At 46.0% G+C, this 26,720-nt stretch overlaps 3 protein-coding genes and 1 pseudogene across 6 annotated transcripts in view; 3 read left to right on the top strand and 1 right to left on the bottom strand.

The window, feature by feature from the left end:
* Positions 1-6,732, top strand: part of pthlha (parathyroid hormone-like hormone a) — a 67,079-nt gene extending 60,347 nt beyond the window's left edge. For 3 of the 4 annotated variants that reach the window (XM_008401661.3, XM_008401657.3, XM_008401660.3), the window contains exons 2-4: positions 3,427-3,537; positions 5,056-5,565; positions 6,374-6,732. In XM_008401661.3, the coding sequence (XP_008399883.2) occupies positions 3,431-3,537; positions 5,056-5,542 (594 nt within the window). In that variant the 5' untranslated portion in view covers positions 3,427-3,430 and the 3' untranslated portion in view covers positions 5,543-5,565; positions 6,374-6,732. Of the gene's footprint in view, positions 1-2,876; positions 2,991-3,426; positions 3,538-5,055; positions 5,566-6,373 lie in introns of those variants that run through there. The other variant, XM_008401658.3, reaches the window with a different exon arrangement.
* A 3,486-nt stretch (positions 6,733-10,218) lies between these two features.
* c4h11orf98 (chromosome 4 C11orf98 homolog) lies at positions 10,219-12,479 on the top strand. The gene is made up of 4 exons (XM_008401665.2): positions 10,219-10,357; positions 10,899-11,023; positions 11,132-11,229; positions 12,150-12,479. Exons 1-4 carry the CDS (start codon positions 10,319-10,321, stop codon positions 12,263-12,265), a joined length of 378 nt encoding a protein of 125 aa, XP_008399887.1. The 5' UTR covers positions 10,219-10,318; the 3' UTR covers positions 12,266-12,479.
* A 955-nt stretch (positions 12,480-13,434) lies between these two features.
* mansc1 (MANSC domain containing 1) lies at positions 13,435-26,346 on the top strand. Its single transcript, XM_008401666.3, is given in 5 exon segments — positions 13,435-14,105; positions 20,569-20,856; positions 21,857-21,997; positions 22,656-23,188; positions 23,191-26,346. Coding segments are annotated over 4 exon segments (1,248 nt in total). The 5' UTR covers positions 13,435-14,105; positions 20,569-20,624; the 3' UTR covers positions 23,533-26,346.
* LOC103459834 (nucleolin pseudogene) lies at positions 16,302-19,246 on the bottom strand (annotated as a pseudogene).
* Positions 26,347-26,720: the final 374 nt, after the last annotated feature.

Here is a 26,720-nt window from a genome sequence, read left to right as displayed (position 1 = left end):
ACGAAGACGGTTCTGATGGGTCCCATCAGAACCGCCAGAATGTTGGACGTATTTGGCTAAGTTAAAAACAGTTTGAGCGAACTGGGCCGGCGACTGCAGGGAGGTTCTGATAAACATTCGGACCGGTCTGAAACCCTGGGAGGCCGAGCAGAACCTCACACATTCAGAACCTCCATCGGCGGACATTAAACCCGGCCCAAAACAAACCGAGGGGTTCTGCTGCAGGCCCGACTCCGTCCCACCCAGGCTGCAGATCCAGAAGGTTCTGGAGTCAGAACCCCTGCGGACCCGAGGGAGGTCCGGTGGTAATCCCAGTCGGGCCGTCGTGACGTTTCTCCAGCGCCGGCCCGTTTGTTCCCTCCAGAACCAGAACCAGCGGAGCAGCAGACTTACATAACTGACCTTTCTGCTTCCGTTTGTCCGCCTGATTTAACGTCGCTCATCGTCCACGTGGACAGGTGGACGGGTTGCCATGGAGACGGGTCCTCTGACACAACGCTGCGAACGTTTCTGCAGAAACATTGGTGCTGGTTCTGACCTGCTGGTTCTGGATCATTTATTCTCTGGTTCTGGAAGCATTCTGACTTTTTACATCCAAATGGTTGCTATGACGCGTAACCATGGCAGCAGCATTGGTTTTCCAACCAGCAGCAGCTGATTAGCATCTTAAAAGCTCGAATGTTAGCTGAACTTTGACCCCAAACAGCAGCAAGAGGAGGCGAGCGGCAAAAGCAAAGGAGGCGGATTAGCAGAGCTGGCTAGCAACTGATGATGTCATCCAGGTCCTGCCGCTGTGGATGTTAGCATGTTAGCATGGGGCCGTCATACAGCAGCAGCCTTCAGTCAGAGGCCTCTTCAGGTGTAAGACTGACTGCTACTGGAGATCCTTTATGACGACGTTTGGTTTCCTGCTGGGATCAATAAAGTTTGTTGGATGTTCTGGTGTTGTGGTTCCGTCCGGCCCAGTTCGGTGCCGCTGTGCGCTCTTCAAACAGAACCGCTGTGTTCAGGTTTGTCTGGGTCATGATGGTGCCACCGCCGTGCAGCACTGTGCAGATCCGGTTCTTCCCGTCCGGCTCAGAACTTCTCTGGACTCCATCTCTGATGTTCTATCGGTTCAGAAGAACCGGGTCGTTTGGTAGAACTTGGACTCCAGTCCCGGTCCGTCACATCTGCATCACTAGCTTTTAATATTCCTAAAGGCGGTTCTGATGTCATCGGGTTTTCCTGCTTCTAATGAAGCAGCTGGAGAGAGTCGGTTCCGAGTGGACTGGGTTTAATGTTGGGAGTGGTTCTGGCCGGTTCTCCGGGCCGGGCAGAACAACAGCAGCAGTGTGGAGCTTATGTAAGAGCAGTGCTGTGTTGGTGGTCCGTTTGATCCACAGGCAGGAGGAGTCCGCTCCGAACCGGGTCCTGGAGCTGCGCAGGGGGCTCGGGTTTCAGAGAGCGGTCCGGTCCGGTCCGGTCCGGGCCAATAATCGGGTCTGACTCAGCTGGACTTCCAGAACCTCTGCTGGTTCTGTTCAGCTGATGGAGAAACATCTCAGCGGTCCACAGTTCCACTCCAACCTGCAGCAGAACCGGGCCGGTTCTCTTCCCCGGATCCGGGTCAGCTGACCCGTGATGTCACAGCGGGTCGACGAAGGACAGCGACCTAAACGGATGACGGCGCCCTGAGGAACTCCAGACCAGTTTCCCCTGCCTCACCCCCAGGGGGCAGCGCAGCGCTGAGCTAAACAGCCAATCAGATCGCTTCAAAACAAACATGGCTTCCTGTTGGAATCAAACATTCGGAGGTTCATAGAGAAATTAAAACATTTGGTTAAAAAATGTTTAACGCAACACAACGTGATGTCTGGTTCCTTTCTGTCGCCGTGGTAACCAGGTGATCTGCTTCAACTGCTGGACTAAAACAGGAAGAAGTTTCAAATAAACAACCAGATCCTGTTTTTATTGCTCAGAAAAGATTCAAAATGTATTTAGTTTCTCCAGTTCAGCCAAAGATAATAATCAAAATGGACGCCTGTCATTTAACACGATTTTTATATATAAAAATCGTATTTAATTAAAAACTTTTCGTTGATTTTCGATGTAAGTTGACGACTTCGGCCCTCATGACGAACGTTCAGATCTGATCTGTTCAGCGTATTAAAGGTAAAGTTGGTCAAACATGTTGAATCGTGTTTTATCACTTTATTAACAACCTAAATCTCCACTTTGGTTTATAAATATTGTTGTTTTTATGATGTATTTCTCCAGTGGATTAAAGACGGAGCCGGCCAGAGGCATGTGTGAGGTGCTGGTCAGGCCCTCCAGGCCAGCAGGGGGCGCACAGAGCCAGCCTGATGACATGGATACATGCATCTATACAGATAGATATACACACACAGGAGTTGATTTCTATATTTATAGAAGTTGCAGGAATAATGGAGAAATAAGATCAAAGTTATTTACTTTGGTTTTTATTTTACCTTCAAATATTTCTAAAGTAATTTTTTAGTTTGTTTCTCCTGTCAGGTTAAAATCTGGAATGATGTGAGCTAATGATAACTGATGCTAACGCTAGCAGCTACACGTAGCGTAGCTTAGGAACGTGCAGCTCAGGGCCCCACAAACGTTCAGACCGGCCCTGCAGAGCAGCAGGGCGGAAACCATGGCAACAGAGGTCAATCCGGGAGGTCAAGGTCGGCCGTCCAGATGTTCTGGCCGGTTTAAACCTCCAGCAGAACCTTCCAGGTGCTGAGTCCTGACCCCCGCTGACCCCTGATCTCAGCTGCTCTGGGCTGCAGCGCCTCCTTCCTCCTCCTCCTCTTCCTCCTCCTCCTCCTCCTCCTCCTCCTCCTCCTCCTCCTCCTCTTCCTCCTCCTCCTCCTCCTCCTCTGCTGCTGCAGCAGCGCCGCAGCTCAGATGGATCTGCAGCAGCAGCTCTGCGGCACGCTGAGCCTCACTGGACCTCCTGTTGACGACCCGGTGACCCTGGGGACGGACCTGTGAGTGGAACCTCTCTGATGGAGTTCTGACCGGGTTCTGATGGAGTTCTGACCGGGTTCTGATGGAGTTCTGACCGGGTTCTGATGGAGTTCTGACTGGGTTCTGATGGAGTTCTGTCGGAACCAGACCCAGTTCTAGGTTTCTGCTTTCCTCTGAGATCCGCTTTCTGCTCCCCAGCAGAGTTTGGACCGGGTTCCGACTGTTCTGCTGCTGAGCTCTGGTTGTTCTGCTCCGTGTAGAGTTCTGACCCGGTTCTGATTAGTTTCTGTGAAGTTCTGTAGAGTTCTGCAGATTTCTGACTCTGGTTCTGCTGAGTCCAGTTTAAAGAGTTCTGAATCGGTTCTGTTTATTTCTGCCTGGGTTAAAAAGTTTGTTAGAGTTCTGGCTCGGTTCGGTTGGGTTCTGACCGGCCTGTGTTCTGTTCTTCCCTTCCAGAACCATGTTGTTCTCCAGCAGCCTCCTGCAGCGGTGGTTCTTCGCGGTCTTCCTGCTCTGCTCCCCGGTTCCGTTCGCGGGCCGGCCCGTCGACACTCTGAGCGGCAGAATGTAAGTCCAGTTCTCCTCCGGTTCGGTACCAGAGTGTTAAATGTTCGGCTGGTCCCTGCGAGGTCAACTGGACCGCCAGCAGAACCAGTTCGGCTCGGAACCAAAGCAAACCGAGCCGGTCCGGCAGAACTTTCCCACATTATCTCTGGGTCGGTTCTGGATGTGATCCGGGTCCAGCCAGGTCAGGTCCACTTCACGGCATCAGGACGGGAACGAGCAGAACCGCTGAGGTTCTGAATGTTTTATTTCAACAGAAACCAGAGTTCGGTTCTGGTTCTGATAGATAAAACATTTAAGTTGCTTTGCAGCAGTTCGGATTAGATGGTCCGAACCTTTCCGGTTCTGATCTTTTGGGTTTAAACCGAACCTGACAGTTCTTATGTTGTTATGGAGGGATTTGGATCAGAACCTGCAGGGGTCGGTTTCCTCTCACAAGAGCCGGAACCGGAGCAAAGTTCTGATCAGTTTGGTCTCAGCGGGATGAAAGGTGGATCGGAACCCAGGAGGTTATTGCTGGTTAGCACTTTGGATCAGAACCGAACCTGCGCAGTCATCAGAACTCAGCAGGAAGTTCCCGAACCTGACGGAGAGCAGCTGCTCCTCCTCAGCGGTTCGGCTGCATCCATCCCGCAGGTTCCGAACCTCTCAGACCCTCAGGTGGACCCAAAGAGGTCGGCAGAGTCCGAGCAGACGGCGCCCTCCTGTGGTCACTTTTATATTCTGTTGGATCGGGAAGCGGATTAAAGCGGTTCTGATGAGGTTCGGCTTCTGGAAAGATGGTTCTGGTGGACCAGCAGCTCAGACCCAACATTTTATTAACTCGGTTATTAATGTCACAGTTTAAAACTAAATATTCAGTTAGCAAACATGCTAATTATTTACACTGAAGCTAAAAGTTAGCAGGCTAAATATCAAACCTGCTACTTACCATTATTACAAACAAGTAATTAGTTTCTAATTTATTTGTTTCAAAAGAGACAAAATGTTTTTCATTTGTTTATAAGTCACAGATTCAATCAACAATATTTAGCTACATGTGGAGTTAAATATTCAGCTTTCTAACATTATTAAATTAATGGCAGTAATTATTCATAAATAGTGACATTTAGATGGACCTCGGCTAAAGAGCCCGATTTATTTCTGTTTTTCATTAACTTTCCAAACAGCACAAAAATCTGCTACTCATAGATGGAAAATGTTATTATTATTATTATTATTATTATTATTATTGTTATTATTATTGTTATTATTGTTATTATTATTATTATTATTATTGTTGTTATTATTATTATTATTATTATTATTATTGTTATTATTGTTATTATTATTGTTATTATTATTATTATTATTGTTATTATTATTATTATTGTTATTATTATTATTATTATTGTTATTATTATTGTTATTATTATTATTATTATTATTATTATTATTATTATTGTTATTATTGTTATTATTGTTATTTTTAGTGTGCTGCCCCCTGGGCCGAGGCTCAGCTGTTTCTCTCTCTGCCACCAGGAGGCGCTCTGTGACCGACACTCAGCTCATGCACGACAAAAGCCGGATGCTGCAGGATTTCCGGCGGCGCATGTTCCTTCAGGGCATCCTGGACGCGGTCCACACGGCCGAGATTCTCCCGGTCCGCGGCGCCGGGGGCAGCAGCGGCGCCGGCGCCGGGCCGCCCGGACCGGGCCTGGGGGTCAACCCGAGCACCACGGGCAGCACCCTGCAGTCCAAGCCCCCCGGAGGAACCAAGAACCTCCCCATCATGTTCCAGGCGGAGGAGGAGGAGGAGGGCACCCACCTGCCGCAGGAGACCAATAGGTCCTACAAGGAGAAGGTTCCCGGCAAGAGGAAGCGGAAGGGGAAGTCCGGCCGCCGGAAGGAGGCGGAGAAGAGGAAGAGGACGGTTCGCGCCGTCCGGCGAAGGCCAGAGGAGGAGGCGGGCAGCGGGCTCCACCTGGAGTGGAGGCCTCTGCTGGGCCTGCAGGGGGCGCTGCAGTGAGACGCCGTCAGCCTCTGACGGAGGTGAGTGGGTTTGGGTCGCCGCGGTACCGGCGGTCATAGAGGCGTAGCAGAACGTTCTGCTTCGTGGTTCGGCTCCTCCAGCGGTCCAGAATTGGTCCGGTGCTGAAGGAACCCGTTCACCGGACCCGATCAGCGAGGCAGAGAACCGATAGGGTGCTGCTGCTGCTGCGGGCGCCAGAATATCTGTTTGTTTTGAACAATTAAAGATCAAAACATCAAATTCCAGTAAAATATTCTGTAGAGTAAAACTGGAAGAACCAGCAGCTCCAACCAACTGGGTTCAGGACAAACGTCAGGAACCAGCCGCCGTGTAACTGAGAGGTTCTGGTACCGGATCCGTTTGGGTTCTGGCTGCCGGCCCGCTTTAACTGCTGGGTTCTGGTTCTGACCTGCAGAACCTCACTGGTACAAACGGTTCTGGTCCGGTCTGGAGCTGATCAGGTTTCCATGGAGACCAGAGACCGGATTTAGTCTCCAGAACCAGACGGTACCGTCAGTGAGGCTTTGGACCGCATGGTTCTGGTTCTGCTGTGGTTGGAGCATCAGAACCGCTGTCCTGGTCCGGTCCCATTGGCTGGTTCCCTCATAAATCCACAATCTGATCTGAACTGATTTCATTAATAATCTGGATTAAATTAATAAAATCGGCTGAATTTTATCTAAAATATCCTCCAGAACCGTCACAGCTGGAACAAATGAACCGTCTGATGTTGGATAATCTGTCAAATGAACCGTCTGATGTTGGGTAATCTGTGGTAATCTGAGGCTCCAGGTTCTAATCTGAAGCTTTTCTTCTCTGTGTCTGCAGACAGAAATCTTGGCTTCGCCTCCTGGACCCTCAATGTTCTCGACTCGTTCTCCCGTCACGGAGCGCTCGGACCGCAGAAAGGAAATATTTATTTTGTGTAAATATCTGAGATTAAGAAGCAGATTATGTTTAAATGAAACCTTATCGGCGCTCTGTGCCGCCACAGATTTTAATCTTTGTGAATCCTTTTTTATTCCAGTAATGTCTGATTATTTCCAGTAATTTATTTTGGTGTATTTATTTTGAAACGTATCGAGGTGCTGCTGACCTTCTATATTTTTGTACCATAATGCACTTTAGATATCTGACTATAATCTATAAACTTGTTTGTTGACTGAAGTAAAGAAAACTCGACTTTTTTTGTCTTTTTCTTTCATTTAAACGTGTTGAAGCTGTTTTCCTGCTCGTGGTGCCTTCACTGACCGTCGGTTTTCTCCACGCTCTGCTTCGCCAGGCCAAAGTTCACATGTTCATGTTGGTGAAGCCTGTTCTGATTAAACATGTCGTCATATCTGAGTCCGAGTCCGACTGGTCCATCAGAACCACTGGTCCATCAGAACCACTGACTGGTCCATCAGAACCACTGGTCCACCAGAACCACTGGTCCATCAGAACCACTGGTCCACCAGAACCACTGACTGGTCCATCAGAACCACTGGTCCACCAGAACCACTGACTGGTCCACCAGAACCACTGGTCCACCAGAACCACTGACTGGTCCACCAGAACCACTGGTCCATCAGAACCACTGACTGGTCCATCAGAACCACCAGTCCATCAGAACCACTGACTGGTCCATCAGAACCACTGGTCCATCAGAACCACTGACTGGTCCACCAGAACCACTGACTGGTCCATCAGAACCACTGGTCCACCAGAACCACTGACTGGTCCACCAGAACCACTGGTCCATCAGAACCACTGACTGGTCCATCAGAACCACTGGTCCATCAGAACCACTGACTGGTCCACCAGAACCACTGACTGGTCCATCAGAACCACTGACTGGTCCACCAGAACCACTGACTGGTCCACCAGAACCACTGGTCCATCAGAACCACTGACTGGTCCATCAGAACCACTGGTCCACCAGAACCTCTGACTGGTCCATCAGAACCACTGGTCCACCAGAACCACTGACTGGTCCATCAGAACCTCTGACTGGTCCATCAGAACCTCTGACTGGTCCATCAGAACCACCAGTCCATCAGAACCACTGACTGGTCCATCAGAACCACCAGTCCATCAGAACCACTGGTCCACCAGAACCACTGGTCCATCAGAACCTCTGACTGGTCCATCAGAACCACTGACTGGTCCATCAGAACCACCAGTCCATCAGAACCACTGACTGGTCCATCAGAACCACTGGTCCATCAGAACCACTGACTGGTCCATCAGAACCACCAGTCCATCAGAACCACTGACTGGTCCATCAGAACCACTGGTCCATCAGAACCACTGACTGGTCCACCAGAACCACTGACTGGTCCACCAGAACCACTGACTGGTCCATCAGAACCACTGGTCCATCAGAACCACTGACTGGTCCACCAGAACCACTGACTGGTCCATCAGAACCACTGGTCCACCAGAACCACTGACTGGTCCACCAGAACCACTGGTCCATCAGAACCACTGACTGGTCCATCAGAACCACTGGTCCATCAGAACCACTGACTGGTCCACCAGAACCACTGACTGGTCCATCAGAACCACTGGTCCACCAGAACCACTGACTGGTCCACCAGAACCACTGGTCCATCAGAACCACTGACTGGTCCATCAGAACCACCAGTCCATCAGAACCACTGGTCCACCAGAACCACTGGTCCATCAGAACCTCTGACTGGTCCATCAGAACCACCAGTCCATCAGAACCACTGACTGGTCCATCAGAACCACTGACTGGTCCATCAGAACCACCAGTCCATCAGAACCACTGACTGGTCCATCAGAACCACTGGTCCATCAGAACCACTGACTGGTCCACCAGAACCACTGGTCCACCAGAACCACTGACTGGTCCATCAGAACCACTGGTCCACCAGAACCACTGACTGGTCCACCAGAACCACTGGTCCATCAGAACCACTGACTGGTCCATCAGAACCACTGGTCCATCAGAACCACTGACTGGTCCACCAGAACCACTGACTGGTCCATCAGAACCACTGGTCCACCAGAACCACTGACTGGTCCACCAGAACCACTGGTCCATCAGAACCACTGACTGGTCCATCAGAACCACCAGTCCATCAGAACCACTGGTCCACCAGAACCACTGGTCCATCAGAACCTCTGACTGGTCCATCAGAACCACCAGTCCATCAGAACCACTGACTGGTCCATCAGAACCACTGACTGGTCCATCAGAACCACCAGTCCATCAGAACCACTGACTGGTCCATCAGAACCACTGGTCCATCAGAACCACTGACTGGTCCACCAGAACCACTGGTCCACCAGAACCACTGACTGGTCCATCAGAACCACTGGTCCACCAGAACCACTGACTGGTCCACCAGAACCACTGGTCCATCAGAACCTCTGACTGGTCCATCAGAACCTCTGACTGGTCCATCAGAACCACTGACTGGTCCATCAGAACCTCTGACTGGTCCATCAGAACCACTGACTGGTCCATCAGAACCACCAGTCCATCAGAACCACTGACTGGTCCATCAGAACCACTGGTCCATCAGAACCACTGACTGGTCCATCAGAACCACTGACTGGTCCATCAGAACCTCAAGTTCAGTTCTGGAAAATTAGCCCCATTAGATGGAAGGTTTTAGGTTCCAACACTTAGATTGTTTATTTGTTCTTTTCCCAGTAAACGTCTGAAACTCCAACATTTTCAAACATCACTGCTGGTGTTTCTCTGATGCAAAGACTTTCTAACAGCTTCATGTCTGTTGTCAGCAGGTTTAATGAATATTAAAAGAGTAAAACTGAAATCTGAACTGAAACTGAAATATTTGATCATATGCAGCATAAAATACACTCCATTCAATTTCTACCGATCATCACATCTACATGCGTACATCTAGGCTACCAACTGCGCATCTAATTAACATAAACATACTCTACCTTAAAACATCTCATTAGAGCAGCGCCATCGCCAGACAGAAACAATGTTACAAACTTAATACCTACCGGCAATGCATGACAGATTTCAACAGTAATTTACACTGACGGTGTCCATTTCTACCGTTTAATAAAGTTTTGTTTCGAACAACAACAAACTTACTGCGTTGTACCTGAAATAACTTGAGGACAGACTGTCTCCCTTTTTTCTTAAATAGGTACCAAAAAACAACATTTATAACTTCAAAACAGAACAATCACCTTTAACCAACAGATTTCATTTTAGAAGCTCAGTTTAGAAACTAAAACATTTCATGGTTCAATTAAAACTTAGTTCAAAAAATCCATTTCAATCAATTCTAGATAGAATTATCTGATATTCTCTAGTAAGTCTTGTAATCTGTATGAACTAATTATTCATTTATTTCTTATAAAATCTGTTAAATCTGGTTTTAATTAAATATTTTACAACAGCAGTGCCTCTATGTGTCCACTATGTGGCGCCGTTTGTTTAAGGTTACAGGTTACAAAGTCAAAGCTTAGCAGCAGTAATTTTAGCAGCAGTAATATATATATATATATATATATATATATATATATATATATATATATATATATATATATATATATATATATACCCCCAAACTGGAGCTACAACAGACCCCAGGAACAACATCAGACATCTCAGTCCAGAAATGTGCAGCTCTAGGAACAACCAAGATACTGGGGGGAGAGAGAGAGAGAGAGAGAGACTAATCTAGAGTTTGGCCACATGGGGGCGGTGTTGCGCTGTCTGGCGCTGAAACAGCAGAAGAAGAAAAGCGGTTCCGTTCCTCGTGGGAGAAGAGGAGCAACATGGCGCCTCCAGGAGGGAAAATAAACAGACCCAAGACGGTAAGAAGCCGGAGCTAGCGGTTCTGACGGGTTCTGGTTCAGGATCCGGGTCAGCCGAACTGAAAGCTGCGAGTCAGAGGTCCAGAAGGTTCCGGTTCCGATCCACTTGCTGAACCAACAGAAACTGACAGAACATTAAAGCCACAGGCCAGATGCTTCTGGAAAGTCCGTCAGATTCCTTCAAGACCCATTTGGTCAGAACCGGATGTGAGGTTTATTTATCAATTAAAGGTTCAGTTATTGATTTAAGGAATATCTGCCCTCGTGAGAGCTAGCTGCCCTGTCCACTTGGTTGTGATGACGTCACAAGGGGCAGATGATCAGTTCTGTCAGTTTTCTTCATTTTCTTCACACGTTTATGGTTATTTTTAAAAAGTTAACTCTTTTCCTCCAACATGAAACAGGTTTTAGATCGGTTACTATGACAACATAATCCTGGTCAGTACTGTTCTGACACAGACCAGCGCCTCCTCCTGGATGGTCATCTCTGCTCCATACTCCTGAAGCCTCCTAACCTTTGACCTGTCCTGGTTTCCTTCAGGAGCTCGGGAAGAAGCTCTTCAAGCGGCGCCGGGTTCTGGGCCGGCAGAAGAAGAAGCAGAACCAGATCATCGGAGCCGTAGTGGACCAAGAACTCATCACCGTCCATCACCTGAAGAAGAGACGGTCAGTGCTGCAGATGGACAGAACTCACCTGTCCATCTCTCACCTGTCCTCCTCTCACCTGTCCATCTCTCACCTGTCCTCCTCTCACCTGTCCTGCGTGTCCCTCAGGTCCAGCCCCAGAGCCAACATCACGCTCTCTGGGAAGAAGAGGCGGAAGCTGCTGAAGCAGCTGCAGCACCTGCAGACGGAGAAGTCGTCCATGGAAGGTAGAACCTGTGACTCACCTGAAGGTCCAAACGACGCTCCGCCTGCATTGGACCACAGCAGAACCATTTAATATTGTTTATTTTTCTGTCAGGCAAATGCTAGAGACACACGCAGACGTCTTCCTTACGAACTGTGAACTGAGCCGGTTGAGGCTACCGCTAACTAGTTGCTAATGCTAGCTAGTCAGCTAATAAAGGTGCAAAAAAGTAGATTATATAGAGAACTGCATTTCCTAGTCCTGGCATTTCTGAATTAATTCAAAAGCCTTCAAAAAATTTTGTTAGATTTTTTTGTAAAATGATGTTTTTGAATAATACTTAAATTTTTTTATCATTTAATAAAAACAGATGGCTAAGCTAACCTAATAGTGACATAATTTTATGCACAGACCTATTTGATTTAAATATGAACTGATGGAATCTGGAACCTTGTAGATTTTTCTTTATAAATGTTTTATTCATTTTTCTCTCGTCAGTCACAAAAAAATTTTTTATTTTTGAACAGAAAAATTAGTTTCTGAATTAAAAGTAATTTCTGAATGAATTTCTAGGTGCTGGAGATTAGCATCGCTACCAGCTAGCTTATTTGCATTCTTGTGGTTTTAGTGCATTTTCACCGCCGGTTAGCTGGACGATGAAGCTAGCTACTAGCTACATGCTACTAGCTACATCACAAAGAGGTGCCATCTTTTCCTCAATAGCTTTCAGTGCTTTTAAATATCACATAGGTATAAATGTGAGATTTTCTTTTGTACATTTCTGTGGTGATAAAAGTCTTAAATTTAATTCTTAACCGTTTTAAAAAGATCTTAGATTTGAGTTGGTGAAACCTGCTTCTGGTTCTGACCCGACTGGCTGCCAGCAGGAGAACTCGGGTCTGACCGTCCGTCTAACTTCAGTCTGAAATGTTTCGTCCTCAGTGGAACCAGAACCACAGAAGAAGATCTCCTCTTCATCATCATCAGCTGCTCCAAAGAAGAGGAAGAAGACGGGGCCTGGTTGCCGTGGAGACGTGGAGATGGAGGATGTGGAGTGAGCCGAGGTCCGATTCGTCAGGAAGGTTCTGCATGAACTCAGAACCACCTGGTGTGGATCAGAACCTTCTCTGAGCTTCATCTGGTCGGGTTTAACGGAACCGAAGCTGCAGATTAATTTCTGTTTCTGAGGGCAGAACCTGTTCAGAACCCAGTCAGGACCCAGTGGACATTTTTACTGTTTCTCTGTTGTAATAAAAAGGTCCAGATGTTCCATCTCTGGTCTCAGTTTGTGATTGGACAGGAGAACCGGCCGTAAATCGGGTCATTTGGACCTGAAAGCCCTGCAGAGGTCAAGGTGAAGATCAAACGTCTCAGCTGTTTGGGTTTCAGGTTCTGGTGGAGCAGAGACAGAATCCGGTCTTCATTTGGACCGAGGTCTGTTTTGAATCAGATGTCTCAGTCCATCATGTCTGAAGACGAAAAAACATTTTTGTCATTAATGTTTTTCCGTACGATGTCTGACCATCATGAAGAGATAAACATTTTCATAAACAAGAAGTGATTAAAGTTAGATTTACTATTTTGGGTGATTTAGTCTAAAAAAAAAAAGGGTTAATATTTTCATCATGTTTATTTCTAAATGTTTAAATTTTAAACAGTTTATTTATTTAGCAAACTAAATGTTCAGTTAGCCACCGATTAGGTTTGGCAAGTGAATAGAAATCCACTTGCTGATAACAGGAAGTAGACTACGAAAATAAAAGCTGGGTTTGCTAAACTCTTTAAAAACTCCTGTTTCGTTTCTTTTCCTCTTGAACATTTCAGCTTAAAACCGTTTAAAGACAGTGACTTCATTAGCACCGAAGGAATCTGAATCAACTCCTGCTTTTATTTTGATAATCCACCTCTGCTCATCAGCAAGTTCCATAAATATTTATTTTGGAGCTAAAGCTTGTTAACTAAATGTTTAGTTGGTAAGCTAGTAACTGTAACAGTGACAACCAGCAGTGATGTTCAGCTAGCTTCCAGCTAACAAAACTTTCCTGGATTAAATCTCTGTTATTGTTGACATGAGTGGGGACCGTATTTAATGTTCATAATATTAAGCACTAGAACATTTACAGCCTTGGATTATTTGTAATTCTTGTCCAGATGCTCTGCAGGGGCCCAGATCAGATCTGCTTCAGGCCCCATAGGATCTGGGGCCGGCCCTGTACGCAATGTTTCCGCAGTTTAGCGGGTGTTTAATGCTCTAACGGCCTTCCATACAGCAGATACTGGTTTCTACATGGAGACCATCTTCTCTTTCAGATGTTTCCTCCATCAGATCTTTAATTATTGATCAGCTGATTAATAAACTGGTTTAATGTTCCGTCCTCTGCAGCTGAGGACCAGAAAGCGTCTTTATAGTAATAATTCATGTGAGTGTTTGTTATTTCCGGGCTGCTTTCGGGGCTTGTTTTGCTCAGACTGGGGTGCAGGCTTTTCCCTCCCCCTTCCAGAGGACAAAGACTAAAATGGGTCAGACTGAGGAGAGCAGCAGCGGATCCTGCGCACCAGCATCCGGAGGCAGAGAGCAGCTGCTGGCCGCCTTCCAGGCTCTCTGAGCGGGCACCTGCTGCTGCTGTCCTCCGCTGGTTCCTCCTGCTGAGTCCTTCATCCCCGCTCAGCCCACCGGCGTTTTCCTCATTGCTGCTCCGCTTTTCTTTGGTTCCCGACATGTCGTCCTGGGATGGCTGACGCCGCTAACTGGGAACGAACTGGTTCTGGTTCTGGTGAACTGGACCCGCTGGATTCCTCCAGCCTGCAGTGAAACACCGACTCATCCGCCCCCACATTGACCGCCGGAGGACGATGGAGGCCGGGCTGAGCTGAACGGAGTCCCCGCTGACCGCTCAGGTACACCGCCGCTTTGTGTTGCTGATCGGCAGCAGTGTAACCAGTATAACCAGTGTAACCAGTATAACCAGTGTAACCAGTATAACCAGTACGTATCAGTCAACGCGCCTTGATCGGGATGTTTAAAAAAAGGTTATGTATTTACACAATCCGGAAACATCCAGTTTTTCTGAACATAAACAGCAGAAATCCAGAACCGATTCACTCACTGAACTGGTTTCACACCGGTTACCAGTAAAACCAGTTCAGCCACTGTGTGACCCATAAGGTCTGAGAGTCTGGAACTGCTAGAGATCCTGGGTTTTTATTTCCAAAGTACAGATTGACTCGGTTCAGTTCATAGCCACTGTGGGACCCATAAGAGGTGAATACATTAATACCCACAGCCTCCTTATTGGGCCCATCACTACGTAAGTTTGAAAAATGGGGTCAAGCCTCGTAAAGATACACAGAACCTGTTTGGGGCCCATATTTAAGTTCTATGTGGGTACCATACGGGTGGCCTAGAAACCAATCGGACCATTTAGGAAACAATAACGCTGGTTTGGGTCCAATCAGGTTTTTTTCTGTTGACATGTTTCCAGCTGTTATATTCATATTTTCTTAGAACTAAGCTGATTCCTCCTGAAATGGGCCCCATGTGGGACCGGCCGGCTTCCATATTGACCCCATAGAGCATTTGATGAAACCCACCAATGGGCAGTAAGTTTGGGTCCCATCTTTAACTTCTGTGTGGTACCACATAAAAATGGGCCCCATGAGGGGCTTTCCATGGACCATAAAGGGGCCTGCAGGTCAACACACATCTGAGCTGAGTATTACTACAGGTATTGTTAACATGTTAATTATTCATTTATAAATGTTGCTGTTTCAAACTGAATATTTAATTATCAAGCTTAGTTTAATAAGTTATCGAGCTAAATATTTAGTTTGGCGCCAAATAGCTAAAATGCTAATTCACTTATCGATAACCGGAAGTTATCGATAAGTGAATTCATCTCTGCTGCTGTAGATCTGTTGGTTAACGTCTGTATTACCTTAAAACGGCTCATCCTTTGTTTTAACAGTGATTCTTGAGAATAGGGACAAAATGGGTTTTAATTTTTCCATTTTTTTTTATTATTTCTCAACCTTATTTATGCAAATATGACAAATAATGTTTTGGAAATGTAAAGATGCTAAGCTACGGGCTCCCAGTTGCAACATTTTTATACAAATTACATTTTTAATGGACCTGACCCAGAACTTTGTCACCATCTGACAAAATAAATATAAAATAATTTTTAATGACCCTATTAGTGATATTTTACTCATTTTACAGACAAATGCTTCTCAAGAAACAAAATAAACATTATTTAAAACAAAAAACACCATAAAGTCCATCTGACGGATTGACCCAGAGCTGAAGGTGACAAACTGGTGAGTAAAATGAAAAACTTGGTACATGTGAAGTAATACAATTTATGTAAAATACATTAAAATGAATTAATTGCACATTTAAGTGAGATTTGACAACAATTTCACTGAAAGAGTCAGAAAAACTCTGATGGAGTTGACGAAAAGCTAAGCTACCTCAGTTTATATGCTGTTATTCTGAAGGAGGCCATGTTGTAGCTCATCAGGTCCATGAAATCTTTACATTTTACCAAAATTAAGCTTTTATTTCACAAATTTCATCAAAGTTGTGTAAATTGTCAGTTATGGTGTTGACACGTCATGGTTGTGATGAACAACTTGGGAATAAAAAGAAGAAAAAACTAAAGAATAACATAAGCTAACCGGAGCTAACTAGCCCTGTTAGCAAAGGAAGAAACAGGAAGTGGTCATGGGGTCCTCAGAAGTTCTGGTGCCCCAATAATGCCTGATTTTTTTTACATTCTTTTCATTTCTGACGGTGTTGACAAAAACTAGGGACATTTCAATGGAGTTGGAAAATATATTAAAATGATTTTTAATTCAATTTATTGCTACTTTTATAATTATTTATATGACTGCTTATACTTAATGGTAATAATATGTAATTGTAATATTTCTTTAATTGTTTTAAACTATTATAATGTATTGAGTTCTGCTCCTGGACGAGGGATTTTACAGGCACCATCCACCGACTACAATGTTTAAAATAAAATAATATTCAGCAAATACCTGGAAAATATACATTGTTAGTTTTTTTTTTTATTTTGTTTTTTTTTGCCCTATGAGGTTTTATTTCAAGTGAAAATCTTGAGATGGAGAAAAAAATTAATCAATACATGTTTTGTTACACAGTGGCCTTGCATCCGCAACCTACTTATCCCCATCAAAGAACCGTGACAGATACTCAGCAAACCATGAAAATACAAATCATTTCACAGTAAAACTTAACTAATGAAAACTAAAACAAAATAAAAACGGATACAAGTGTAAATTCTTTTTTTACAAAAAGGTAAAATGAAAACATACAAACTGTTTAAATTTACACAATATATCTGACAAAACAAGCTTTTTGTTACACAAACTTGCTTTTCAGATATTTCATATTACTCCTTCTGAAAAACCTTAGGAGGAAAAGAGGTGCAGGTCTGCATTTGGGACATTCAGTTCTCACATGTAGCACATAAGCTGAAAAGGTCTGAAGTACCATTCTGGCACAGGAGGGTAGAGTAGGTGAGGGAGGTCTAGAAAGGGCTTAAAATGCCCCTTTACAGTTAAATATAACTATGACGTTTTCTGGAATGTCCAAAGGCTCTGAAAACCGATGAAGCCAGAGTCCATTGAAAAACATAAAAAATAGACCAAAGATTTAGTCATCAAACTTGATTTTCTTCCCCTGGGGTTTTGCTCCAAATCCGCCGCCTCCTCTTCCACCTCCAAAGCCTCCACGTCCACCGCGTCCACCCCTTCCTCCTCCTCCTCTGCCGCCACCACGACCGCCGAACCCACCAAACCCGCCGAACCCACCACGGCCTCCACGGAAACCTCCTCGTCCTCCGCCGCCGCCGCCACCTCTGCCTCCACGGAAGCCACCATCACCCTTTGGCTTGGCGTAGTCCAGAGTCACTTTGCTGCCGTCTATTTCACCATCCTCCATGGCCTCCTTTGCTGCCTTGCAATCACTCTCATTATCAAAGTCCACGAAACCAAAACCTTTTGATGCGCCGGTGTCTCTGTCTGTAACTATTCTGGCTGCCACAGACCCTTCAAAGGAGTCCTTAAGAGACTGATCTGTTGTGTCTTCGGAAAGACCCTTGACAAAAAGAGTTTTTGTTGGACCCGAGTTTCCTCGACCTCCATCTCTTCCACCGCTGCTCTGGCTGAACTCCAGTCGGACGGAGCGACCTTCTATTTCTGTGTGGTTGAGGTTTTCCAAAGCTTCCTTGGCCTCCTCTGCGTTTTCAAATTCTACAAAAGCAAAGCCTTTAGGCCGTCCGTCTCTTTGAGGAATCCTTACAGAGACAGCTTTCTCAAAAGTGGATTGCAGCACTTCCTCTGTGGCACTGAAGGAGAGATTATTCACCACCAATGTTTTGCTGGCAGCGCCACCTGCAGATGCCCTTCCTCCTTTTTGGCTCTTGTCTCCAACATAGTCAACAATGATGGATCTCCCCTGCAGCTCAGCTCCCTGCGCTTCCTCCAGCATCTTCTCTGCTTCAGCCTCAGTTTTGAACTCAATGTAGGCAATGCCTCTGTTTGAACCAGTTTGGCCTTGTGGTAACCGAACGTCAACCGCACTTTCAAACACCTCTTTCAGGTCATCGATTGTTGCAGAGTAAGGAAGGTTTTTTACAAACAGTGTCCGAGCATCTCTCTCTTTCTTGCCCTCTTGTGAGCTCTCTTTGTTGCGAGCTTTATCCAGCTTCACCTCCTGACCCATGAATTTCTTGCCGTTGAGCTCCAGCGCTTTGTTGAGATCGTCCTCATTTGCAAAGTCCACATAGCCAAATCTCTTTGACATTCCAAGGCGAACATCAGTGGCCTCAATGTCGTTTTTTGAGAAGAACTTTCTCAGCCCATCTTTGATCTCTTCAAAATCTTTGTTGCAGTTCAAATTTCCAACAAATAAACTGAGCCCTTCACCATCTGACTTTACTTTCTTAGCAGGTGGTGTCTCTTTCTTGCCTTCCGCTTTTCTCTTTGCAGGTTTCACTGAGGCTTCATCTTCTTCCTCATCATCTTCCTCATCATCTTCATCGTCGTCGTCATCATCATCATCATCATCATCCTCCTCTTCTGACTCCTCCTTTGCTTTGACCATGCCAGCTTTCTTTGCCTTTGTGGCTGCAGGAGCTGGAGTGGTATCCATCTCTTCCTCAGAGTCATCTTCCTCGTCATCTTCCTCAGATGACTCTTCAGCGGGCTGTCCTTTAGCTGCTGGTTTTGCTGATTGCTTGGCTGCTTGGGTCTTCTTGGGTGGTGGGGCCTCTTCTTCTGAGTCGTCATCTTCCTCATCATCATCAGAGGACTCTTTAGCAGCAGCCTTGATTGGTGCCTTTGCTGCAGGCTTAGCAGGAGCACCCTTTTTAGGGGGCGGAGCCTCCTCCTCAGAATCCTCTTCATCAGAAGACTCCTTTGCAGGTTTAGTCTTCACTGCAGGCTTGGCAGGACCCTTGGCAGGCTTTGCAGCTGCCTTGGCTGCTTTCTTGGGAGGTGGCGCCTCTTCTTCAGACTCATCGTCATCGTCTTCATCATCATCTGACTCCTCGGCTTTGGCTGCAGCTGCCTTAGCTGTCGTTTTTGCCTTTGCGGGTGCAGTTTTTGCAGGCGCCTTTTTTGGTGGTGGCGCCTCTTCCTCGGATGACTCTTCTGAATCGTCGTCTTCATCACTTTCAGCCTTCTTAGCAGTCACACCATTCTTGACAGCTTTTGAAGTTTTTGCTGGAGGTGCTTTCTTTGTAACCTTAGCTGGAGGAGCCTCTTCCTCTTCGCTGTCCTCCTCGCTAGAGTCCTCTTCTTCCTCTACCCGTTTAGGTGGGGGGGCTTTTTTCTTTTGAGCTTGATTTGCTGCCTTTGCTAACTTCACCATGATTACTGCTGTTGTGTGTTTCAATGAAACACTGGAATCTCGATGTGTAAAGACGGATAACTAAACTGCTAGTACATGCACGTGGTTGTGTCTGCTCGACGGAACATTGGACTGGAAAAAGACCAATATACATTGTTAGTTCAGTCAGATATTTGAAAAAATTACATTTTGTGTATATTTTATTAAAAGTTCATGCTTTATGCGTAGGACCAGTTTGTCCCTATTCTCAAAAATCACTGTTAAGCATTAATGTTCAAGAAAGATGGTAAAGAGGCGACATTAAGCGATTTAAATTCAGACGTTTCGGAAGATTCAGCTTTTATTTTGGTAGTCTATTTCTGGTTGTCGGCAAGTGATTTTTTTTATTATTATATATATATTTTCTTTTAGCAGATTTTTTTTTAGCAGATTCGGAGTTAAAGATTTTACTCCGAACTAAATTTTGAGCTTCAAACTAAATATTTAACCAGTCAGGTTAAATATTTTGCTGGCGAACATGTAGTTTCAAACTCTAACATTTATAAATTAATAGTAAAATCGTGAAAGTGTGATTATGACGGGCTAAAGGCTGTTTAAGGCCTTCAGGCCTCACGGAACTGGATCAGAACCAGAACACACGGGTATCGGTTCTGTTCGCAGTGTTCAAACATCATTCTGAGTTTCATTAGCGACCAGAACCAGAACCTCTACTGCTGATGGTTCTGGGTATCAGTTGGTTTGTGTAGAACCTTTGAGAATACAGAACCGGAACCGTCACCTGCTCTTCTGGTGAAGTTAGAGCTGATAAAGCCCAGAGTGTGATCGGATCAGAACTGGTTAATCTTAGAACCCAACAGGTTCTGGATGGGGCGGTTCTGCTGATGTCATCTTGGACTATGGAGGTCCAGATGTTATCAGCTGCTGAGAAGTTCTGATAAGAGGAACCGTGTTGCTAACGGGTCAAAGTTCTGCTGACCGGACTCTGGACCCACACAACTCCTGAGGTTCTGAAGAGGCGGTGAGTTCTGGTTCTGGTTCTACTGGGTTTTTCTATCTGTTTCTGTCCAGTCCTGTTAGGTTCTGTGTGGGTTCTGTTTTGGTCTCTGTGTTCTGGCTGACCCAGAACACGACTCGTCTTTTTCGAGCAGAACTCTGACTCCGGCCCGGTTCTGATCCGTTCTTCCTCTCAGGTGTGTTTTTGTGGTTCTCAGCCTCGTTTGTTTCCTGACCTCGATGAAGGAGTCTAAAAATGGATCCTCCTCCTTCAGGAGCAGATCCATTTTTAGATTTCTATTTTCCTCCTGTGTCCGGGTCCGATTTAACTCTCTTTGTGGCGCCGAGCAGAGGAGGGGACAGATCTGGGACGCCGAGCGTTTGAACATCATCTGAGCGCAGAGGAAGGAGCTGCAGCTGCTGGAGGATGTTTTCTGTCGGTTCCAGAACCGCCAGAGGAACTCACTGCGTTCTGTTCTTCCTCTCCAGAACCTCCACTGGATCCGTTTGGAGACCTTTGTGATCCCAGCCGACACGCCACAGCCATGACTCCCCCGGCCGACCTCCGACCTTTGCCCGGGCTGCTCGTCGTGATGCTGCTGATGTCACTTCCTGCTGCAGCTCTGGAACCAGAGACGTGTTTCTCCCGGCAGCATCAGGGCGCCGCCATCAACGTCAGGGTAGCGCTGAGCCGGGACTCGGCGGCCATGATGGCCCGGATGGTCCGGTTGGAGCGGGACTGCGTCCTGGCCTGCTGCTCGGAAGAGGTCCGAACAGGTGAGACCCGATCAGAACCGCTGGTTATCAGCTCTGCTTCATCAGTGTTTTCATGCTGGAAGTGGACCGAAGTCGAGCCGTTCGGTCCAGTCCACTGATCCGGACTGGTTCTGGTCAGAAATCTGTCCCATTTAAAGGGGCGGTAATCTCTGTTTTCAGCCATTTTATAGTTTAATCAGTAACTGGTTACCTTCAGCTGTTGGAAAATTAAAAGAAAGTTTATTTCCTGATTTAACCTCTTGACATTGGGTCTCTGTCTCTTTAAGAAGCTCCTGCTCTTTCTGAAGCTCCGCCTCCAGGAAGTCATTCCAAAATGGCTCCTCTATTAACCCTTTTAAGTTTTTACCTGCGTTGCTCTGAGCAGCAGCTCCTGTAATGAGCTCAGTTTGCTAATTGCTGCTGGCTAGTCTGAAGGAACTGAGTGGGGGAGGAGCTAAGCCTTGAAGGCGGGGCTAGGTCCATCCAGGCGTTTCGGGCAGCTGAATGGTTGCCATGGAGACTAAAGGATTTGCATTAAAGAGTCAAAGCAACACTGCAGGTTTGTTTGTGATGAAGGAAAACATGAAAAGTTGATTTTACATGACACTGTCCCTTTAAGGAATCTGTTCAGAGCAGAGATGGTGACTAGAGCTTCTGACTTGGACCGTAAGGTTTTATCAGAACCAGGGCTGCAGCTAACGATTGTTTTAGTAATCAATTATTCTGATAATTAAAAGGATAAAAAAAATTTCCAATCTGCAGATTTTTCATTTAACCATTTGACCATAAACTGAATTTAAACAGAATTTAACTCTGATCGTTCTCACTGCGACGCTGGCTGCATGAAAAGTTCAACAACCGGAACCAGAAAGGGTTCTGGTACCATGACCCGGCTGAGCCTGGTGGACCAGCAGCGTAGCAGGTTGACTGTGTTTACTATCAGCTAAAGGTTCAATGTGTAACAGTTACCGCCATCTAGTGGTCGGGAGCTGAAGTGCCACCTGTGCTCTGTGTTCTGAAGGCGCTCGGTGCAACATGGCCGTGTTCAAAGCCAACAAACACGCCGGCGAAGACAACTGCCTGCTGTTCCACTGTCCCACCGAGTCGGACTGTCCTCTGATGAAAGCCGCCGAGGGCAGCAACACCTACGACATCTACAAAGGTCTGCTGCTTTTCCGTTTCACCTGTACGGAAGCCCATCTGTGCCATGAAAGAAAACATAAAAGCCCAACTGAAAGTCAGAATCACCAACTTTAAAGCCTTCATTACGAGAATAAAAATAATAATTTTCAGAATAATTCTCATAATTTTGAGAAAGTCATGTTGATTTTCTGAGGCTTGCTCCTGAAATTATGACTTTAAATTTCATAATTTACTTTAAAGTGTGAAGTTATGACTTTATGTGTAAAAATTGGTTGTTTTTTTTTAATTATTACTTTAAAGCTCAAAATGATGACTTTTAAATTCAAATTTTTGAATTTAATTCTCAGAATTGTACTTCTTTTTTTATTTTTTCAAAATTATGACCGTCTCAAAATTTTGACTTTAAAACTCAGAATTCTGACATTAACATTCAAAACTATAACTTCTTTCAAAATGAAGACTTTTTACCTCAAAATGGTGATTAAAAAAGTCAAAATTGACATTTTTTTAAATTATGACTCTTTATGTCAGAATTAAGGCTTGCTTTTGGACTTTTTTTCTTCTTTCATGGCAGTTATGGTCTTCCATAGACAGGTCAGCAGAAATGACTCTATATCTCTGCTGCCCTCTTGTGGCCAAAATGTCATTACACTTCAACCTTCTTCTCTCTTGCTCAGGTTTAAGTCATCCACCCACACTGAGACCTGTTCCCATGACAACCACTCTCCAGACTACCAGCACCTCCACCTCTACCACATCAGCACCAACTACACCAACCACCACCCAGCCCACCAGCACAACCAGCACACCAACCACCGTCCAGGCACTGCACTCCACCCCAGAACCTTCTCCACCCATCATCATCATCGCCACAGAGCCTGCAGGTAGTCCACCCACCACCAACACCACCACCACCACCACAGGACCCTCTCCCACCTTCACCACCAGAAAACCCAACAAAACCAGCAAGAAGCAAAACAAAACCACCAAGAAAGGAAAATCTCATCCAGCCCTCACCACCACCACCACTACCCAAACAGCTCCCAGCTCCATGACATCACTTCCTGCTGAAACAGGAAGGAAGGAGGTCGAAGATAAACATACTAGTGTTCCAGAAACAACAACTTCAGCTCCAACCACCACTATGGCTCCAACCACCAGTACAACCACTACAACTCCAACAACTACAGCCACCTTCCCCATCACCACCACCACCCTTCCTCCAACCACCACCACCACCCCCAGCATACCTCCACCACTGAGCCAACCACCACAGTGACAGCTCAACCACCAAGTCTGATCTTCATTCCCAAAGACCCGGTCCAGTCAGAGCCCGACCTCCAACCAGGCCACCCCACCCTGAACTCCAGCTCCAGCCGGGGGAAAGCGGTGGCGGCCCAGGGGGCGCTGAAGGGCGGCGTGGTGGCCTTCATGGTGCTGGCGCTGGCCGTGCTGACGCTGGCGCTGGCGGTGGGCGGCCGGAAGGCCATGGAGTCCTTCGACCGGCGCCATTACACCAGACTGGAGCTCAACGACCTGCACTATGAGATTTAACAGGAGAATCCAACATTTCTGCTTTATTTAAGGTTGTTTAAGTATTAACTACACAACTCTGAACATCTGCTCACACTTTGTTTACGAAGTCAGAGAATCCTGCTCTCTGATTGGTCAGACTCGGCTGTTGAAGCTCATGACTCCATTGGCCACAGAGATAGTCCCCGCCCCTTGGCGTGGACGGAGAAACTCTGTCATTGTTAAGATTTTACAGATGAAATTTACAGACAAGTTAAATCAGATCTGGTTTAATTTGGTTTTTAAACCGGATCAATGATCTGATCTCTGATCAGTTCATTGATCTGGCCTGTGCAGTTCTAATAACCACCACTAGATGTCATCCTTTTTTCTGTTAATTCAGTTACTGTCACTTAGGATTATTAGTGTTAACCTGGAAATATTTAAATTTCTGAATAATGTACCTTAAATTATTAATATGTTTAAAATTTATATGAAAATATTTGTTCATTTCTGATAAGAAACCAAAACTGTGAAAAGTTTTCCAACCATCAGAGCGGTGAAGACCTCTCATTTCAGTGATTTAAAGAAATCTTGATGAATTTATTGCTGATAAATATACAGCTAAAACCAGATCCGCCTCCAGAGGGAATGTTCTGGTATGAACACAGAAATGATCAGCTGTGTTCATACACAGTGGCCACCAGAGGGCATCATCATCACCAGAGTACCATGAAACCTCCCGTCTCCTGTCAAAATGGGACTGGTAACAACTCTAAGCTATTTCATATTTTGATCAACCCCAGATGTGAACCTTGACATGTATGGTATGTTTGAAACTCTTATTTTGAAGTAAGAAGGGAAATAGTTCCTTAGTTGGCCTGTTGAGTTGATGGTCACGACTCGGTGAAGAAACCTCCAACACTAGCCATCATTTTCAACCACTGTGAGAATACCGATTAACAAGTTAGCTGCTAACAGATTTAAATCACCAAAGTTACAGTCGGCTGCTAACAGCGTTGCAGTTAGCTTCCATTAATGTTAGCTGCTAACACCTCAACGAAGTCCTGAAACTGTACCTAGAATCTTGAGTTGGCCAGTTCATTTGTTTTTTTTATTCTTACTTTAATAAAACAGTCGTAAGTTTGGTGATTGTAATGCAGCAAGTTGGGAATCTGGGATCACTAGTTATGCACTTTGACCAACTAAGCTAGTTCAGTGATGTTCGGTCTCTTTTCAAAGACCATAAACCTGGTCAGGGAGGTCTCCTCTGGATCTGCTGACCCTCTTTGTCCTGAATGTTGGACGCTGCGGCGCTCTGCACGCTTATGCCCTCTGGTGGCCATTCTAGACATAGCATGAAAGACCATGAGACGGGAGGAGATGATTAACACTGGAAATCATCTAAAACTGGTAGGAGATCAGTGAACCCAGCTGGGAACTGAACCCACAACCCAGATGTTGCTGTGAGGCAGCAGAGCAGCTGGAAGCTCCAGGTTCTTCCAAACACGATCCAGTCCAATCGTCTGGACTGAGCGAGAGGAACCGGCCCGGTTTGGAGGACTCATACTGAATGTGACCATGGTGGTCAGTGAGGTTGGGTCAGTCTGGAGGTGTGTTGCTTCTCCAGCATGATGAGCTTCTTACCTGCCAGGTGATCCAACAGCAGCAGCTCACTGCCATGATGGATCCTGGTTCTGATTCCACTCTTCCTGCTCCACTGGGTCACAGCGCGACCTCTAGACATGAGCCTACGATGACCTACTGGTTCCTCCAGGTTCCACCTGGTTCCACCTGGTTCCTCCTGGTTCCTCCTGATTCCTCCTGGTTCCTCCTGGTTCCTCCTGATTCCTCCTGGTTCCTCCAGGTTCCTCCTGGTTCCTCCTTGTTCCTTTGGGTTCTTCCTGGTTCCTCCTTGTTCTTCCTGGTTCCTCCTGGTTCCTCCTGGTTCCTCCAGGTTCCACCTGGTTCCACCTGGTTCCTCCTGGTTCCTCCTGATTCCTCCTGGTTCCTCCTGGTTCCTGCTGATTCCTCTGGGTTCCTCTTGGTACCTCCTGGTTTCTCTGGGTTCCTCCTGATTCCTCTGGGTTCCACCTAATTCCTCTGGGTTCTTCCTGGTTCCTCCTGGTTCCTCCTGGTTCCTCCTGATTCCTCCTTGTTCCTCTGGGTTCCTCCTGGTTCCTCCTTGTTCCTCCTGATTCCTCCTTGTTCCTCTGGGTTCTTCCTGGTTCCTCCTTGTTCCTCCTGATTCCTCCTTGTTCCTCTGGGTTCTTCCTGGTTCCTCCTTGTTCCTCCTGATTCCTCTGGGTTCCTCTGGGTTCCACCTGGTTCCTCCTGGTTCCCTAAAGACCCGACAGCAATACCGCCCTCCCCCCAGCGCCTGTCAGGAAGCCTCTAAAGCGGAGACTCCAGATGCAGATCAGAACTCGCTGTGCACGCTCCTGCATGTCCTCTGGGCCTGTGGTGACCTTTGAACCCGCAGGTTCACTGTAGATGTCACATTCACTGTGTGTTTTTGTATTTCCACCTGAATTCCCGCCGTGGATCCAATCCTTTATAAACGGATGCACTACTGTGTTGTGTGTTTTTGATAATCAGCTGCTGTACATATTCCTGGTTGGTTTTCATAGCTCAGAGGAAAATGGCCGCCACTATTTTCTTATAATAAACACATTTTACTGGTTTTAGTCAGGCTGCTGCTGCGGCTCCTCTCCAGCAGGGGGCAGCAGCGGGCTGGTCACTTTTCAGTTTTACTCTAATTACTGACATGGATGGTGATGTTTGGTGCCGTTTTGTCAAGTGATGCTTTCACATAACTTTAATGTTTTGTTGTAAAGATTAAAAAAATGTGATTTTTGAATGTTTATCTCGTGTTTTCTCTACAAACTAAACCATCGGAGGGTCCAGATGTTCGACGACGTTCAGGGTAAAAAAAAACAGAAAACGGGTATATTTCTATGGAGCTAAATATGGACCATAACTTTCAAAAGAAAATGTTTAGATTAATCTCGGAAATTTTGTTGAAAATAATTTAAAATGTTAGGGTTTTTTCCAGAATAATTTTTTTTTAGCTTAATCTCTGAGATTTTTTTTGGGTGAAATTTACTTTTTTTTCTATTTATAACGGCCCTAATGTAATTGGAAATACACAGAAAGGTAAGATAACCATAAAGCGGAGCTAAATAACTGAGACGGACGGGTTCTGGACGGGTTCTGGAGGTGAGAGAGTC

This window comes from Poecilia reticulata, chromosome 23 (assembly GCF_904066995.2).
Source record: "Poecilia reticulata chromosome 23, P_reticulata-male-v2, whole genome shotgun sequence".
Taxonomy (NCBI): domain Eukaryota; kingdom Metazoa; phylum Chordata; class Actinopteri; order Cyprinodontiformes; family Poeciliidae; genus Poecilia; species Poecilia reticulata.
Note: the sequence above shows the minus strand (reverse complement) of the source record. Positions and strands in the feature narration are given on the sequence as shown.